The 18,221-nt window shown below is 32.4% G+C and overlaps 1 protein-coding gene across 4 annotated transcripts; it reads right to left on the bottom strand.

The window, feature by feature from the left end:
* Positions 1 to 4,812: 4,812 nt before the first annotated feature.
* On the bottom strand, positions 4,813 to 15,690 carry LOC133185458 (two pore channel protein 2-like). 4 transcript variants are annotated; one of them, XM_061320663.1, is made up of 27 exons: positions 15,345 to 15,690; positions 14,702 to 14,751; positions 14,520 to 14,596; positions 14,128 to 14,305; positions 13,532 to 13,648; positions 12,928 to 13,034; positions 12,707 to 12,779; positions 12,530 to 12,619; positions 12,223 to 12,310; positions 11,997 to 12,062; positions 11,536 to 11,600; positions 11,193 to 11,299; positions 10,683 to 10,764; positions 9,887 to 9,985; positions 9,675 to 9,794; positions 9,356 to 9,412; positions 8,991 to 9,119; positions 8,828 to 8,871; positions 8,555 to 8,657; positions 8,092 to 8,163; positions 7,739 to 7,818; positions 7,448 to 7,514; positions 6,623 to 6,705; positions 6,344 to 6,425; positions 6,052 to 6,152; positions 5,778 to 5,879; positions 4,813 to 5,720 (listed from the first exon to the last, which is right to left on the bottom strand). In XM_061320663.1, the coding sequence occupies exons 1-26, from the start codon at positions 15,598 to 15,600 to the stop codon at positions 5,780 to 5,782; spliced, it is 2,493 nt and encodes an 830-aa protein (XP_061176647.1). In that variant the 5' UTR covers positions 15,601 to 15,690; the 3' UTR covers positions 4,813 to 5,720; positions 5,778 to 5,779. The 4 variants fall into 4 exon arrangements, with proteins under 4 accessions (XP_061176647.1, XP_061176646.1, XP_061176648.1 ...); XM_061320662.1 differs by having other exon boundaries at positions 4,813 to 5,879; XM_061320664.1 differs by having other exon boundaries at positions 4,813 to 5,879; positions 15,498 to 15,690.
* Between the last annotated feature and the right edge of the window lie 2,531 nt (positions 15,691 to 18,221).

The following is an 18,221-nucleotide window of genomic DNA, read 5'->3' as shown; positions in this document are numbered from 1 at the left end:
TCTATAACTCTTCCATGAATATCATCGTAATATTTGTCCAAATATTAACCTATATTTACAATGTCCAGACGTACAAGACATGAGGAAACCAGAAGTCTCTGATGAGACTGTAGCTCTACTGGTCTGTTTGTATAACAAAAGAAAAGTAGCACTTGGATTTGAAACATTGCAACATGCAACAATAAATAGAATTATGTATCTTAATGTAGTCTACTTTTGTGACAAGTTATATTGAAATCAAATGAAAACTAGGAGTAGTAGCGTTTTGAAAGTATTTCACGGAAATTTCTATTTTTAGTACCGGTAACCATGACAACACCACTCACCCAAATAAAAAAAAACAGAAATACATATTATGTGTCGTAGTGTATTCTAACTGTGTGCCAAATTAGATTGAAATCAGACCAAAATTGTAGGAGGAGTAACGTTTTAAAGGAATTTCACAGAAATTTCTATTTTAAGTAACCATGGCAACACTGTTCATCAAATTCAAAAACCAATGCAATAAATTATGTATCTTAGTATAGTCTTCTTGTATGCCTAATTATATTAGAAGCAGACTAAAACTGTAGCAGGAGTAGTGTTTTAAAGGAATTTCACAGAAATTTCTATTTTTAGTAACCATGGCAACACCATCCATCGAAATCAAAAACCGATGCACTAAATTATGTATCTTAGTGTAGTCTACTTGTGTGCCAAGTTATATTGAAATCGGACCAAAACTGTAGGAGGAGTAGCGTTTTAAAGGAATTTCACAGAAATTTCTATTTTTAGTAACCATGGCAACACCATCCATCGAAATCAAAAACCGATGCACTAGATTATGTATCTTAGTGTAGTCTACTTGTGTGCCAAGTTATATTGAAATCGGACCAAAACTGTAGGAGGAGTAGCATTTTAAAGAAATTTCACAGAAATTTCTATTTTTAGTAACCATGGCAACACCGTCCATCGAAATCAAAAACCGATGCACTAAATTATGTATCTTAGTGTAGTCTACTTGTGTGCCAAGTTATATTGAAATCGGACCAAAACTGTAGGAGTAGTAGCGTTTTAAAGGAATTTCACAGAAATTTCTATTTTTAGTAACCATGACAACACCGTCCATCGAAATCAAAAACCGATGCACTAAATTATGTATCTAAGTGTAGTCTACTTGTGTGCCAAGTTATATTGAAATCGGACCATAACTGTAGGAGGAGTAGCGTTTTAAATGAATTTCACAGAAATTTCTATTTTTAGTAACCATGACAACACCGTCCATCGAAATCAAAAACCGATGCACTAAATTATGTATCTTAGTGTAGTCTACTTGTATGCCAAATTATATTGAAATCGGACCAAAACTGTAGGAGGAGTAGCGTTTTAAAGAAATTTCACAGAAATTTCTATTTTTAGTAACCATGGCAACACCGTCCATCGAAATCAAAAACCGATGCACTAAATTATGTATCTTAGTGTAGTCTACTTGTGTGCCAAGTTATATTGAAATCGGACCATAACTGTAGGAGGAGTAGCATTTTGAAAAATTGTTTACAGACAGACGGACAGACAGACAGACAGACAGACAGACGGACGGACGACGGACACCTTACTATCGCATAAGCTCTTCTGGTCTCTGACCAGTAGAGCTAAAAATTAATATTAATGCCTTACATGTACATATATATTGTTAATCGTTTGGGCTTGGTTGCAGATAGTTGTTTCAATTTCATTAACAGTCATCCCTTGAGTCTGTTTTTAATTGAGGTTAATTAAACGTTATCTGCCAAAGAGAAAGAACTCTGATAAATTACTAGATGGTTTGTTTATTAATACAATTTTTCATCTCTAACAAATATTTGTGTCTTTTGTTATAACAATAATTTCTTTTTCATTTACATCTTCTGTATAAAAAAGAATTAAAAATATTAAAAAAAAAAAAAAAAAAAGAATTACATTTTGTGGTCAGTAGATTATTCTCCCTTGTCTGGTATTTCAGTATGTGAGAGCATTTCATTTATACGTCTTAGCAATTTTGCAATATTTACCCGAGTATATTTCATTAATTCCTCTAAGCAATTTTGAGATATTCATGCTCTTTGTTTCTTTTAAAAGAGTAACGATGTTCAGATTCAATGTCAATTCTTTTTCTACAAGTAAGATTCTTAATTTGAAATGAAACCCATATTCATTCAGGAAGCATGCAGCAACTAAGAGCTCCGGTCCGTTGTATAAGTTCATTGTTTTATACACAGCTTTAACTGTTTAACAATGTTTAAGGAAAGTTTTCGATGAGTCGATTTATGAACAATTGTTTCAGCAAAGCCTTCATAAAGTAACATTTAAATAACAATACGTAGCTACTAAACAATATACATGTACACAAAGCATCTACTTATATTTAATAGATAACTTACACTGAATTGGTTCCAACAATTGTTCAAGTACATGAACATGTAACTCGACCAAATTCAGTTAAGTTGTGCCAATGACCATGAAAAATGTCCACCATATTTCATACCTAATATTGAAGAAAACATTTTCGGTAGTTTTCTGTATGTCAAGTCTTTATGGAAAAAAAAATACTAGGAGGAAAGATGTTATTTAATATTAATTGCTAACGGAGAAATTCGGCCTTAGGTACAACATAATATGGATCAAATGTAATATAAATCACTGTAACGTATTTCACCCCCCCCCCTCCACCCCAAATGGCTGTTTAAAAAAAAAAAAAAAAAAAAAAAAAAAAAAAACAGCATTCTAAAATTGTTTTGATTAATGATATTAATGGCATCATTGATAGTTTCGATTCAGTAAATTCCATTTCATATAGCTTGTTGTATCAAAGTAACGTAGGTCACAAGGAGATGAAAATTTTAAAATTCTACAGACTATATTGGAATTTTTGTTCCCCGCTTTCAGTGAAAGTGGGGGATATTAATTTGTGTTTGTTCGACCGTCCGTCTGTCATTCTGTCCGTGTGCAAGACTTTCGTTTCCGTGAAAGTGGGGGATATTAATTTGGGTCTGTTCGTTTTCCAGTACCTCAGGTTTTCTTTGGGCTTTTCAATGGAATTTTATATCATAACTCTCAATGTCTTAACAAACACCCCAAATGACTTTGAGATCAGAAAATCAAAGGTCAAGATCGCAAATTTCATTTACTGCAAAAAATGGTTTCCAGATGATAACTTTGGTTCTCTTTCAGCTTTTTTCAATGAAATTTTATATAATAACTCCCAATGGCTTAGAGAAGAGCCCTATTGATTTTTGGTAAAAAAAAAAATCAATGGTCAAAGTCACAAATTTCATATCTTGCAAAAAATGGTTCCTGGTGATAAATTTATTTTTCTAAGAAGTTTTGCAATGAAATTTTATATCTTTCGTCAATATGAATTAAAAAAGACATTTATTGATTTTGAGGTCAAAAGGTCAAAGACCAAGGTCAGAAATTCATATATGGAACACTGTACACAGTTTTCAGATGATAACTTATGTTTTCTCTCTGTTCTTTCTCTTTGCAATGAAATGAACGGTCATGAATTTCTTTGACTTAAAAAAGACCCCTGTTGACTTTAAGGCTAAAAGCTGAAAGGTCAAGTCAAGTCTTTTTTTAATCACTGTCTGCATTTTTTCTGATCTTCCACCCTTTTCTTTTTTCCTTAAACAGGGGACACTGAATTAGCTTGTCAATTTCATGCATTTGTTTAAAACAGAAAATAAATATTTTTACTACAATATATTTTCAACAAAGGATTATATAACAAAGAAAGCGTCAAAAGTTACTGTGTTTCATGGCAAAAGAATTTTGTAAGGTACATGTAAATCAAAAACTTTTTGTGACAATGAGATATTACAAATTTTCATTTTAGAACTTCTCTAGTAATTGCTGTTTAATACAATATTTTTTTTCTATTTTACATCTGTGATAAGAATTGATGAGATATATTGGTTATGATTATATTTCCTAGCAATGACACAATTTTCTATTTGTACAGTCAGTTAGAGACACAAGTTTTCAGAGAGTTTTCAATACTTCTCTGCTTCAAAAAACCTTAATATGATATATTTCACAGTGATTTTGTTTGTTTGTTTGTTTTTTTTTTTTCAGGTAAAAGTACCTTTATTCTTTGAAATAAAACACTTTCCTTGTGAATGAAGCACTATAAAAATATTCCTTTTTGTTTGTGACAAGAAAATTTAAGTTTGGCACAACTTAACTGAATTGGATGAACTCTACCTATATTTAGCATACCGGTCTATATTTCTGTGTGCCAACATGGTGGCAATTCTGCAAAATCAAAAACCTCAGATCTCACACTAAAACAACAAAGGAAGATTAAGTGAACTGTAATGAAGCTTTAGCCATATATATCACAGTAAAAGAATACCTGGAATAAGGACAACACTACAATAAGTATAATGTATAGTCACAAATGTTTAGGGAAAATAACAGGTTTCATGTAAGACAAAAACACAGTGGTCCAGCAAGTTTCACTTGTTGATTGTTAACAGTCAGGTGTGGACATTTGATGTCTTTTGATAAAAATAGGAGAAATTGTGAACCACTTTCCTTCAATGATGTACATGCTTCACAGCCCACTACTGACACTAAACGTGTTTTCTGTCAAATTATACAAGACAAAATGGCTGTACATTAAATATTAAATATTTATATAAGCTCAATAGTTAGGGATATGTAGGGAATACATATATACACTCTTTGTATCTCTTACAGTATCTTTATACATGTATTGAAGTATGCTTCAATGAATTATTAAAATAATTTCAAATATGTATAGACATACATGTACATTAAAATTCAGTAAAAATGATAAAACAATTTGTTTGCACAGTTCAGTTGCATCTTATTTTGTAAAAACAAGCTTATATAAAAATGATAATGATGATCACATACACATACAGAATACATAATAGATGATTTTATTACAAATAAAGTTTTCCTATGCAATCTAAAAATAGGTAAATATAAAAATTTTGGTGTAAAATGCCCAATGATTTTGTTCACCTTTTCACTTATATGACAACCTTTCTATTTTTGTAATTTAGAAGTGATATGCTCACTTTTTGCTACCTATTTTCAATACACACAATAAAATGTTTTGTTCACAAAGTTCATTGATTTCATGAATATTTGATTTAACCTTTTTTTATCTAAAATTTCTCTCTTCGAAAGTCTAAAATTAAGCTAATAATAGGAGTGATTTAATCCATTCTTCCTATAAAATAGTCAAAAATGTACAATAGCAACTTAAAAGGTCATATATATATTTAAAAAAAACAACTCTTGAGAATGATGAGGTATTATAAAGGGCATACTGTGGACAGGATCTACTGTGGAGTCACCACTGTATGCACTACAAAGAAGACTTTCACAGAGAATACAGATAAAGGTGAGAGTTTCCTATCACTACAACAATGCCAAGGCAGAATGTTTGATTGCAAGGTTCTCTGTGACAAAGCCTCAATCAACATCCAGGCTTCTTTCGACAGCATGATCAGTGTTCTTACGTCATTATATTTTTGTGACAGAGTAGTCTCCCTTCTATTTGCATATGGCACAGCTACCTCTTTCAAAATCCTATTGATAGACTGCTCTCCCTTTGAATTCCTATAAATCAGTGACGTCTTTCATAAGATTGATGACAGATTGATCTCCCTTTAGCATGATTATCATACAGTGACACCTTTCAAAATCCTGATGACAGAGTGATTTCCCTTTCATGTTCCAATAACACATCAAGTGGTAGCCTCCTGATGATAGAGTGATCTCACTTTCATGTTCCAATAACACATCCAGTGGTAGCCTCCTGTAGGTAATGGTTGTTACTGATCTGTAACATTATCTCATCATCTGTTGGTTCCTTAAGACTTTCCCTACAACATTTTAAGATGGAAAATATTAATAAAATTTTAAAAGTTAATGTTTAAATTTTGAAGTCCCGGTGTTCAATGGTGACAAAGAATCAAATTTTAATATCATATTGAATCCTATTGACATTGAAATGCTGAAAGAAGTAAATTTTTATGATCAGTGAATTCTACTCACCTGAACATATCATGTACAGACATAAAATGATGAGATTCCTCAAAGTCTGAATTTCCTCTGCTCCTTCTAGAGCCACTCTTGTCCCATTTCATTATGAAATTCTATGATACAGTAGAAAAATCAAATAAAGATGCATGGATAAAAGAAAGCAGTTGAAATTCTGATGATTTTATGCAAAAATATGCTGAGTTCAACAAACATGTATGTATAGATTTTTATTTTCAAAGAAATTTTATAGTAAGTAAATTATATTACTCTTTACATGCAAGCATTCATGAAAAAATAAACTTACTTCAATGATAAGAGCGGTAAACAGTTGCATCACTATGACAACAGAAAACAACCACCAAACAACAAAATACAAATAGGACCACCTGTAAATGAATACTATGTTTTAGTAATCAAAAACAAAATTAATGTAGAATGAAGACTTCTCCCCGATTTGCTTTGAAAAATAAAAAAAAATGTACATGTATATACACACAGAAAAATCATCTACAAGTATCTTCTTATACTGTACTCATTTAAACTTGAACTTTGATAAAGGAAAGCACAATAATACAAATCTCACTCTGTTTTTGCCTCTGCATAAGCTTTCAGAAACACACTCCAATTATTAACCACCATTATATCCCATAGCACCACAAGAGCAGCCTGTAAAAGAGAAATTTACTTCAAAAGATCATCAAGTCCAAAGAAGTGGATGGGGTCTAGAGGGACATGGCCTTCCTCCCTATTTAATATACAATATCTCTTTTCCAACGACAACCATCGTCGCAAACCACCGCCATAATGTACGATCCTCTCCCATTCTGGCTGTGGCTGAATGAGAAGAGAATATTTCCCAGCTCATTAAAATATTGACCAATGCGAGTAAAGCATAGTCAGATGATGACTTTGATGCAAAGTTTCAATACCCAAATGCAGTATACGAAACAATTCTTGTATACTGTTGATGTCAGTTATTGATTTCAATTGCGATGGAAACAAATATTGTCATTGGCTGAACATGATGTCACAACATAGAGGCGTAAATATTCAAGATTACGACACTTTTTGTGATCAAGCAGCCACAGGTAGGAGAGAGCTATATGTGGACTCCAGACCGTGGCTTGAGACGATGAATTACAACAGATGTTGAAAGTAATCCTGTAATGAACCATTGCATTTGCAAATCTTTGACAGAAAGTATGTAGTCAGTGCATGCTTTATTACTCCCCCTCCCCCACTCCATTCCCTTTTCTCATTTTTTTTCCCACAATATTATTGCCTTGTACATGGCATACCCCCCCCCCCCCCTTTCCCTCTCCAAGCTTGATTACTATTGTAAATATCTAAGACTAATGGATTCAATGGTTTTTAAATATAAATGTTTCTTACTGCACAGTATACTTACTGCAAAGTCATCAAAGTTGTTGGCCCAGTAATTAAGCTGCTGATAAGACCCACATTCAAAATCCAACCTATTAATGGAAATAAAATCTGTAAAATCATGTTTTGTTAGTCGATTTTCAGATTTGAAGAAAATCTTGATACTGTATAATTCATTGATGTTTGTAAAAATCAATAATTTACTGTTTTTGAGAGAAATTTGCCATTTGGAAGTTCCTAATTTAAATACTGCAGCATAAGATTCACATCATATATGGACTACATTTATTTTCCAACATGCTGTAAATGGCCTTACCCTGTGTCATTGGAGGGGTTGTATTTGATAGAATCATGGAAGATTTCAATACCAAGTATAGCAAATGAATAATATATAACCTGAAAAGAAAAGTAAATGTGTAATCAAGTCTTTACTATCAAAAAATGTCAAGGAATTTCACATTTGCACATAATTAATTACATTAAAATAATCTATGCATCAATCTTTTCCAATGTATATATTAGTACTAGCACATCCAATTGCGTGAATCAAAGCTGAACATTTTGCCTTCACCTAATTATGCTACTTTTAAACTTGTTGCTATTTTGCTACTATTAAGTAGGGAAAACAGATAATTCAAGGGAGACAATTAATGATTGATTTGTACTCACAATTAAGATTCCAGCAAATGCCTTTAAATTCTTAACTAGATCTACCAGTGTAGCAGCTACAATAGTCATAGCCTGGAAAAACAAAGGGTACAGTCTAAAAAATATAGAACCAGATTAAAAATGACCCTAGAACTTCTGTGTTTTCTGTTCTTTGTGTGTAAGACATTGAAATGTCTGAATGTTAATTTGGAAAATAATCTGGCGATAGGCTTGGGAAACATTTTTCTTGCTCAGATACACAGCTGGCTCTATCCGTTGCAACTAATTGTTTACAACATTGTTTGAGGTGCCATTTTGTGTCGTCACAATGCACTGATCCTCCAGTGAATATCATTTTTTTATATGGCTTCAATTCTAGTGAATTTTGTAGCGTTATGAACCTTTCCTTTTGCATTTGTATAGATTATATAGGGACTATACATGTAAATAGACTTCATAATAAAAAAAGCTTGTGAACTCTGACCTTTATGTTAGGTATTATGCGTAGCAGTCTGAACAGGATGAGAATGTTGATGATGCGTACAACATTCCACACAATAGGAGTATCATGAACCTGTTTGGAGCCGCTGTAAAAGAATTACACATGATACTTTATATACTTATATACTAGACACTTATACATTACATTAACTTTCAAGACAATAACACAAAGCTCATATATATAAAACAAATATTTTTACTTCTTCCAGTAATAACGAACATGCAACTACAGTAATGTGAATTACGTCATTTTTACCTGAGTGGAAACCCGTAATATCCGACGGCAAAAATCTCAGTAACCTACATGTATTAAAGAATGTAACCAGACTTAAATCAATCTCTGTCATAACTGTCTAAAAGTATTTTTTAAAATTTTCATATTTTAATGTCTTGTAAACATGAAGAATATTCGAACATACCACAAGTATCACAGTAATGATGCCGTCGTAAATATTCCAGTATTCTGACACATATCTCCTCCCTCCGAGACAAATAAACTTAACGACTTGTTCAACCAAGTAGTATATCACAAAAGTAAAGTTCACAATCTGCAACAGAAATGCATGGCAAGGTGTTATACCATGTTTAAGAAATGAAGGCTTTAATGATATACAGTAAAACATGCTAAGAGCAAAGTGCCTGGGACAAAAAATATTGACTCATTATAAATGTACATGTAATTTGTTATATCTATTCAACTAAAAGGCATAAAAATCACTCTGGGTGTAAAATAAAATTGACATGTTTATAAAACACTAAGAAAATTATTTATTTATTTACTCACATTCAGATTAGATGTATTTCCACCCAAACTTTTATCATATTCAACAGAGAGCTCAGCCTGGAGTGAAAATAGAAATATTAGTTATCAATCACTTCCTGCGGTTCAACTTGTCCTTTCAAAAGTAGCATTCAAATTTCTGTGTCTGCAATTTATGTAGTTACTGTTAATACTTAAGATATGGGCCTTGAACACATGCATACATATTTTGAAATTAGTATTTTGTTATTTTAAATAAACCACAAAGTTCCGCAAAGAAAGGAAAACTGCCATAATTATGCTGCATGAATTTGAAAAAACATTAAACACTAAAATCACTTACTGCAATCACAATAACATTGGCCGTGGCGACTAGATTGCCAAAGTAACCAAAGAATCTGTGTGCCACACATCTCTGTAACCTTCTTATCCAGGGGTTCGAGAACCATCGAATCTCTGGTTTCTGTTAACAAAGCATCAAATTCACAGAAACAAGTTAAGAAATGAAATTCAGTAAGCAAAAGCATTAATCAAAGGCAGGATCAGTAGTTGTACCTGTTTCTGAGGAGGGTCTATTCCAATGGCATCAAAACAAGCCTGGAATTCTGTCAGAGAGAGATAGTTGTCGGCCATTACTGCCTTCCTATCCAGATCCTACAGGCAGAAATATCCATAGTCATCAATTCAACAAGTCACAGTAACACTTGGTTATAAAGAACTCGCTTATAAGGAAATCTTGGTTATCAGGACACCTTAAGGAATCCCAAAGAAGAGATTACACTAAGTTCCCTATACTGAAAATAATGATTCTCGGTTATAAGGCAGTGAAATTCAAGTCCTTCTGACTTACTTATAACTGAATTTTACTGTTAAGCAATCACTCAAGAGAGTGAATTCAGTTTTTTTTTTCAGCAGGAAGTTCTTAACTTTTATATTAAAACTTTGTTTATAATGATTAAAACTTTATCTGCATAGCATTAAAACTATTTCTTTTTCATCCATCTACTGAAGATTCCTAATTATATAACGAAGAATAAATTATCACGTAATTTTGCAAGAAGCATCACTCATGGAATAAATTTACTCGCTTTTATTTTTATGGTGCTGAAATAGTAAAATCTCTTGATCAATCATCCAGTTGTGAATTATTTTCTCCCGATTTGACGTCTAAGAGTCATTTTGTGATAAGTACTTGGGTAAAATAAGAAATTTACAGTATTTAGGAACTAAATTAGTCTACAAAAATAATGGAATTTTGTTCAGTGATTTAAACCAAAAATTTAATAAGGCAGATAATATGAACTCGCAAAATTTCTAAAGGATCATGTGCAGAAAACAAAAGACAACTCACTGTTCTTAATGCTGACTTGACATGTTGAGGTAAATCGGCATGTTCTACTATGGTTTTCACATTGTACAGAGAAACACCATATCTACAACAGAGATGGAACAATCAATTCATACTCCTACTCCTTCTGTTCATATTTATTCAATATGACATCAAAAGACCTAATAATTTCATATTTTTGCATTGTTTAATTTATATGTTAAAAAAATTGTTTGTACTAAGCCTCTCCATCTAACAGAAATACCTGGCATTTCAATTCCAAGCATCAATCATTCAAGTACAAGTAAACAGCCTCCGTTAACAACAAGATAAGAATTTGTCAATTATTTGGAAGATATAAATTCTTATTCATATGCAACAATAAAAAAAAGCAATACTTAATGGTATGTAAATCAAAACAATGGTAAACACTGGCAGCTGACAAAAGAGCATTTTTCTAAATTAACAAGTAATTTCTCACTAATTTATAAAGAACATACCATAAAAATCCCCCCTTCTCCCTGATTTTCTAACCTTTGTTCAGAGGGAGAGATGTTGGAGTGAGTGTTCGTCTCTTTCAGGACCTCATAAGCTGCTCTTACTCCAACCCTCCTCCTCAAAAGATCAGACTGCATCGAGGTCTACAATAATGTGTGACAAATATAATGTATAGTACACTGCAAATTAAGTCCGGCTGAGAATGTAAAGCAAGAGCAATATATTGAGTAGATTTGCATCAACACACCACAAAATAATTCTGTAAACTATGCTTAAAAAAGAGTGAAAAAAACTGATACAAAAAAGATTTTAGAGTTAAATAAGATTAGTCTGAGTTTCAATCTTGTTATTAAATGCTTTTTAAATATTTCTTATTTACCTGGAAATATCCTCGGAACTGGTTGTAAATAACAGCCAGAAGCATGTTCATAAAACAGTAGTTCCCTGGGTGCAAGAAAAGAATGAAAATAAATCAGAATTTTAAATCTTTTATGCATGCATAAAATACATGTGTAACACTAATTGCTTTTGTTGTTTGGTGTTGTTATAATGTACTAATGGCATGACAAATACCGTATATACTCGCCTATAAGTCAGTTTTTTGGGAGTTAAACTTTGATCCAAAACTCATTATCCGACTTATACGCGAGTTATAAAAAGACTGGTATTTTAGTGGGTCAATCCCTTCAATTTAAGCTTTAAAAATACAACCGACTTATAGGCGGACCGACTTATAGGCGAGTATATACGTTACATTGTATTTTTTTAAATAAATGTTCTATAGAGCAGTTTTATCAGGAAATGATGTACATGTATCTCTAAAATAAAACAGATTCTTACCAATAAGGAGAAACAAGATGAAATATAAAGAGTACAATCTGTTTTGTTGGTATACAGGCATCATTACTGAATAGGGAAAAAAAAGAATGACTTTAATATGAGCTCATCTTTTCGATCTAAATTCATAAATGAAAAACAGAATTTGATTGATTATTTTAAGAAATTATGGATAAACTAAATAATTGAAATTAAATTAAGTAATGGAAGAAACACTTTTACTGCTCACCATCAGGGTTGTTGGCTGTTGTGAGGAGAACCAGGAGATTCATGAAGGAGTCGAGTAAACTACGGAAATATTTATCACCTTCTCCTATCTTAGAAATAAAATTTAGTGATATTAATAAACAATGCAATACCGTTGTTAGAATCCATCCTTTACCTAGTGCATATAACTCAACAACATTTATGATGAGCAATTATGGTTCAGTCCGACAAAGTTCTACATTGTACTGGATTATGATGCAAAGTGTTGAATGAAAACACATTTTACAGGACAAAATTTAAGAATTAGGAATGAAACTTGACTTAATTACCACAGTTGTAGAGTTAGAGGGGGAGGGAGTGGTAGTGTTTGACAGCAAGGCAGATACACCATCAGTAATATTGCTCATCTCATCATAGGGCTGAAACAATAAAGATACTTATACTGAAGAAAAGGATGGAAAATTTATAAAAATATCATCAAAGTAGGAAGTGGGTTTAACCTGTACCTTAGGATTAGGGAATAACAACATTCCAATCAGTGAAAATATAAAAAGATGTAATCCAAGCAACAGCAAGACACTGAAAGTAAACATTATGAAGTAAATTATCTCCCTTTGACCTGTACATTATGTTGTGCATTGATCAATGAAGAGACAAAAGAATTACAAAATAAACATCAGTCTTACTTGACATTTATTATAAGCCTTAATATATGTTAACAAGTTACCTAATAACCTCAGGTAAAGTCCTCTGCAGACATTTAACAGTCTTCTTCATGATGCTCGAGTAGTTTATAACAAAAAATGGACGGATTATTCTTCGAAATCGAGTTGCCTACAATAGATAACAAGGAATAAAGTAGCCTTCTTCAATAAATTATAAAATTGCTAAATGAAAATTAATTATAATTTCTTGGTTTTTAATAGTTTACTTCATATCCATGTAATGTTAGATAATTTATTCTTTAATTTTCATAAATCAGACAGAATAAATCAGTATATATCAATCAGAATCAATGAAATTTATAAGGATCGTTATTACAGACCTCATGACATTATTATAAACTTTATTACATTATTACAAACTTCATCATATTACTAGACTTAATATGGTATCTCAACCCTTATTATTTTATTACAAGCCTATTAATTACATTAATACAGAGTTCAATACATTATTACAAGGCTTATTACATTATTAGAGACTTCATTACATTACTACAGACCCTATCATATTTTTTCCAGACCTCATTACATTTTTACAAACCTAATCAAATAATTATTACATACTTCTTATTACATTATTACAAACCTTATTACACTTTTACAGACCTCATTACATTTGAAGCTGATGCTGACACACCAGTCTACGAGGGAAATCCCCAGAACAAACACAGTAGCTACCATCCACTTCTTCTTACGGAACTGAGTGAAGCCAATCAACCAGTACTGGAAAATGTCATCATCAAATTACACAAACTGTGGTTAACATATACAATTCAAAAATGCTAAAGCAGCTCTTAAAACAAACAAAAAAATCCCTTGATCATGTTTTGAAAGTATAAATAAATATAATCTTTCTTCATAAATATCTTTTGAATTTTTTCATGTTAGGATTTCAATACCATAATGAAAGTGAAATCAAGTTTCCCCAGTAATTATATACACTTGTTCGCTGATTTGAAATTTTTTAATAAAAAATGAACCTCTTGATTTTTGGTTGATATTTTGTACATTTTTTGTACAGTTTTTGGATGAACAATGTACAGTATTTTCATCCAAATTCCAGTATTTTGAAGACCCCTGTACAGTATTTGGGTCTAAAAATTATCACATGTATGTTATAAGCTCAAAATAAACATGACTAGGATAATTACTTCTTGTGTAAAAAAAAAAGTAGATTACTTTTTAAAGAATTAAGAATTTACTTTTATTATGACATCTGTCACAAAGAAGAGTAAACAGATGAGTTCTATCCCCTCTGTGACTCCGCAGGGAACATCCACTCTGTCTCCCCTGTTACGAATGTCTGACGTCCAGGTCAGAGAGGACGGGAATTCAAAGAATGCCAGGAAAAGGAGCACAAAAATAAAGGCATAGCGGCTCCTGAAATATTGACATATATTAAAGCTTATGTTTTGGATCTATAATGGAGAAGAAAACTTGACTTTAACTTTTTAATTTGAAATCTCATTAACAACTTTTTTTTTATTGTTTATGTACCTTTGGGAAAAAAATAATTCTATTGTTGATTTGACAAAGTTATTTAATGCGAGTGTGTTTGAGAGTGACATGAAAGAAAAATTCTCTAAGGAATGACCTTTGTAAAAGGTTGGAATGGTAGAGTCTGTAGATCTGTAGAGCTCTCTTGTCCACACGATGGCAAATCTCCCGATACTGAAATATCAACACAGCAAAATAAGTGTATGTAGTTGAATTAATGTTTGTAAACAATAAACTTAATTACTTAATCTCTTTAGTTTGAAGATCCTCTTTACTCACCCTAGCAGCATCTTCTATGAACACTGTGGCTTGTAAGAGATGAGTCCGTTCTGCAATAAAATATTTTTGAGATAAATTCTACAAATGCCACCCTATATTAAATTACTAATCAAAATAAAACAAATCTTTGCACAAATGAAATTTGTCTTCAATTTACTTTTTCTTTTGTCCATGTTCTTTAAATTCATTTGAGATTAATACATTATTTTATACTTTCATATGCATCTGCACTCAGAACTTGGTATGCAATTCATTGTATCTTTACAAACAAGAACTGAACAAGACACATGTAATAATAGTATTTTGCCAATGTGTATAAGATTTTAAGGATGTGTGCAATGGGAAAACAACTGTGATACATAGAAATCATGCTATTTGAGGACAGATTCTGTGTGACAGGAAATCACAGTGTATTTGAGAAGTACATTGCCTCATATCATAATGAAACAGTAACCTTATTTGGTTCAGGAAAAGTTAGTGGGGGTAACACTGAAATACTTCTGCTCAGGTAAAATATTTGTATTGACGATTTCAGTGAAGAAGTCAATCAAAATAGCATAGCTGAGCATAGTATCCCACTGAAGCCTGAGTGTGAGGGGTAAACTTCTAAACCTAGGCTTAGTTATCATATAAATATTTTTACCAGCTATTTCTTTACAGAAAGACAGTTTTCTATCGTTGATCACGCGTTGATTATTTTGTGAAGAATTAATTGAGTGAGCAATGTTCTTGCATTTTTCAGATGCATCCCGCACCAGAGAAGTCGAGAATGAGAAATCAAACTGCCCATCATCACCTTCTGTTTGAGCGTCACCTTGTGCTACTGGGGGGATATTCCTGTAAACGCCTGGATCCCCATCCGTGTCTTCCGGTGGACTGATGCTATCTTTGTAACTCATGATCTGCTAAACTGAACTGTGCATCGGAGACATGCGGATCCTGATTTAACTAGCATTGTTTTCATTAATCAGCTGTTCATCATCTTTCTTTCATTTCATTCATTCATGTGATCTACCGGAAGTGCAGGAAAAAAAAGAGTTATCTTTCTTTACTTATTAGATGCGTTCGATTTCTTAGCCTCCTGTGCGTTTGTTTTCGTTTGGTAACCTGAGTCAAACGCACACCTAGTGTATTTCGAGTGGTTAGCATCGTTGTATTTTATTCTGTGATATTATACTTCTGTGTAAATTATATAATTACATGAATCTGAACCGTTGAAAAACATTTGTTAAATAACAATACTATACTTTCATGTAAATTAGTTGAATCTGATTCGTCATGTTCGTCGAGAAACATTTGTTAAAATACACTATTATTTTTTGGAATATCACCCGTCGCCAAGCAATGTTAACTGTTGCTACGCTGGAGGGCGTGGCTTCATCATTCAGCGGGTAATAGTACTGCGCAGAATTTATGCGCGCACAGTTCACTGTTATATGTATTTGTATAAAACATTCAGTATAACAGTGGCGGATTCAGGGGGGTTTGGGGGGGGGGGGGTCGGCAAACCCCCTCCCCCCCCCCCGCCCAATCCAAAAAAAATTTTTAGAAGTGTCATTTTAACAATATCTTTCATAACTGAGACTCTATCCAAGCCCATTGTTTTACACAAAGAGGTGAAATATACAGCCACCACAAGAAATCCCTTTCCGCTTGAGCGCACACAATACACAAGTAATCAACAGTACAGAGATCATGCTAGTCCGTGCAGCTAGTGATGACACAAGGTCATACACTAACAACCGAAACTACACTAACAACCGAAACTGTACATAGTTATTACGGTATCGTATTCTTTCATGAATTTTCTTTCTTCGATAATTGAATGTTACTTTATTGAACTACTTGAATAAACTGTGATTATTATTATTTAGAAAAAAAATAATTAATACAATCAGGGACGTATATTTTATAGTATAAACGTCCCTGATACAATATTTTCATGACATAACTATACTGGGAAAGTAGACCATTCGAGACTTTCAAGACTTTTTTTCAAACATTCGGCTAGTAAGTGGGTAAAAAAAAATAGAATTAAAGGGTGCATTTATGTTAAAAATTATAATTACCCCCCCTCCATAAATAAGCAATAATTTCAGAATTTTCCCAAAATAATTTATATTTATTCTTCAATATGAAATATCATTATTTATTTATATTGCAAATTATATAAATAGTATAGTCAAGTGGTTGAAAAGAATAATAAGAGTTTCTACACAAAATCCAAATTTTCTTAGTGTTGGGAAATTGCACATCAGTTGCATTTTTTATACTCAGAGCTTCACATGTGACACATTGGTCGTGCATTTTAAAATAAAGAATTGGATATTATATATATATATATCAAATGTCGATATTTCTAATTTTATCAGATTTTACAGTTATTTATTTATTTTTTAGAAGAGTATCATTTTTCATGTTTACATGGAAGTTAAGTTTTAATTTTTGTTCAAATTCTTGAAAATTTGGGTAGGTCGGTCTTGAAAAAAGAAGTGGCAAAAAACTAATTCATTCAATCTAAAATGCTGGAAAATGCACCATTTGGAGCCATTTTTAAGAAAAATTTCTCTGGGGAGGCCCCCCAAGCCCCAACCAATAGGAGGGGGACACCCCCTCCCATGCCCTTCCCCTTCGGCCGTACGGGCCTCAAACCCCCCCCCCCCCCCAACAAGAACTTCTGGATCCGCCACTGGTATAATATAATAAATATTGCATGTAGTTGAGTGTAACATTGAAAAAAATCACCCCAAGAAAACCATTCTCAACCTCGGTTCTTGGGGTAAAAATTTTCAATGTTTCACTCAACTACATGCAATATTTATATACTATTACCCTCTGAATGAAAAAAAAGCTACGCCCTCCAGCGTGATGGAACTTAGCAACAGTCAATATTACTTGACGACGGGATATACAAAAATGTTGACTGCACGGAATATATGCACATACGTTTAACGCTAAATTTATTTGTTTAAACCATTCAGTATAAAACAAATATTGCATGTAGTTCAGGAATCAACATTGAAAATTTCATCTATCGAAAACCAAGACAATGCTGATTGTCAACCTCGGCTGCACCTCCATTGACAGTGGTTTTTTGGGGGTTATTTTGTCAAACTGTAATTGATGAAAGTAAATTTGGGTGGGGTTTTTAGAATCAACTTAGGTGCGAAATTCATTTCTACCCATTTTCAGCCTAAATTTAGTCCAGTTCTGACGACCCCTTGTAGTGTCCATGTCTACTCACATTTAAAATTTACACGCTGTCGGCTTCTGTTTTAATTCCTTCTTGGATGAAAACATGTCTAATTTCTGAATCTGTAGTGTGAGTATTGTACCGAGCACATTACCATAATAATAAATCTTATTAGAGGATCTTAGAAAAAATGAAACTGATGATACATGTATACATATTAAATCAACCACCCAAAGACTTGTGATGATACTCTGGGTGATATGGATTCAGAATTTTTTTCTGAACATACAGTGAATAATGGATATTCTTTAAAAATATATAGAATAC

This window comes from Saccostrea echinata, unplaced genomic scaffold (genome assembly GCF_033153115.1).
Source record: "Saccostrea echinata isolate AGI-Se365-2 ecotype Australia unplaced genomic scaffold, CSIRO_AGI_Sech_v1 ptg000012l, whole genome shotgun sequence".
Lineage (NCBI taxonomy): Eukaryota > Metazoa > Mollusca > Bivalvia > Ostreida > Ostreidae > Saccostrea > Saccostrea echinata.
This window is presented reverse-complemented; position numbering and strand designations above follow the sequence as displayed.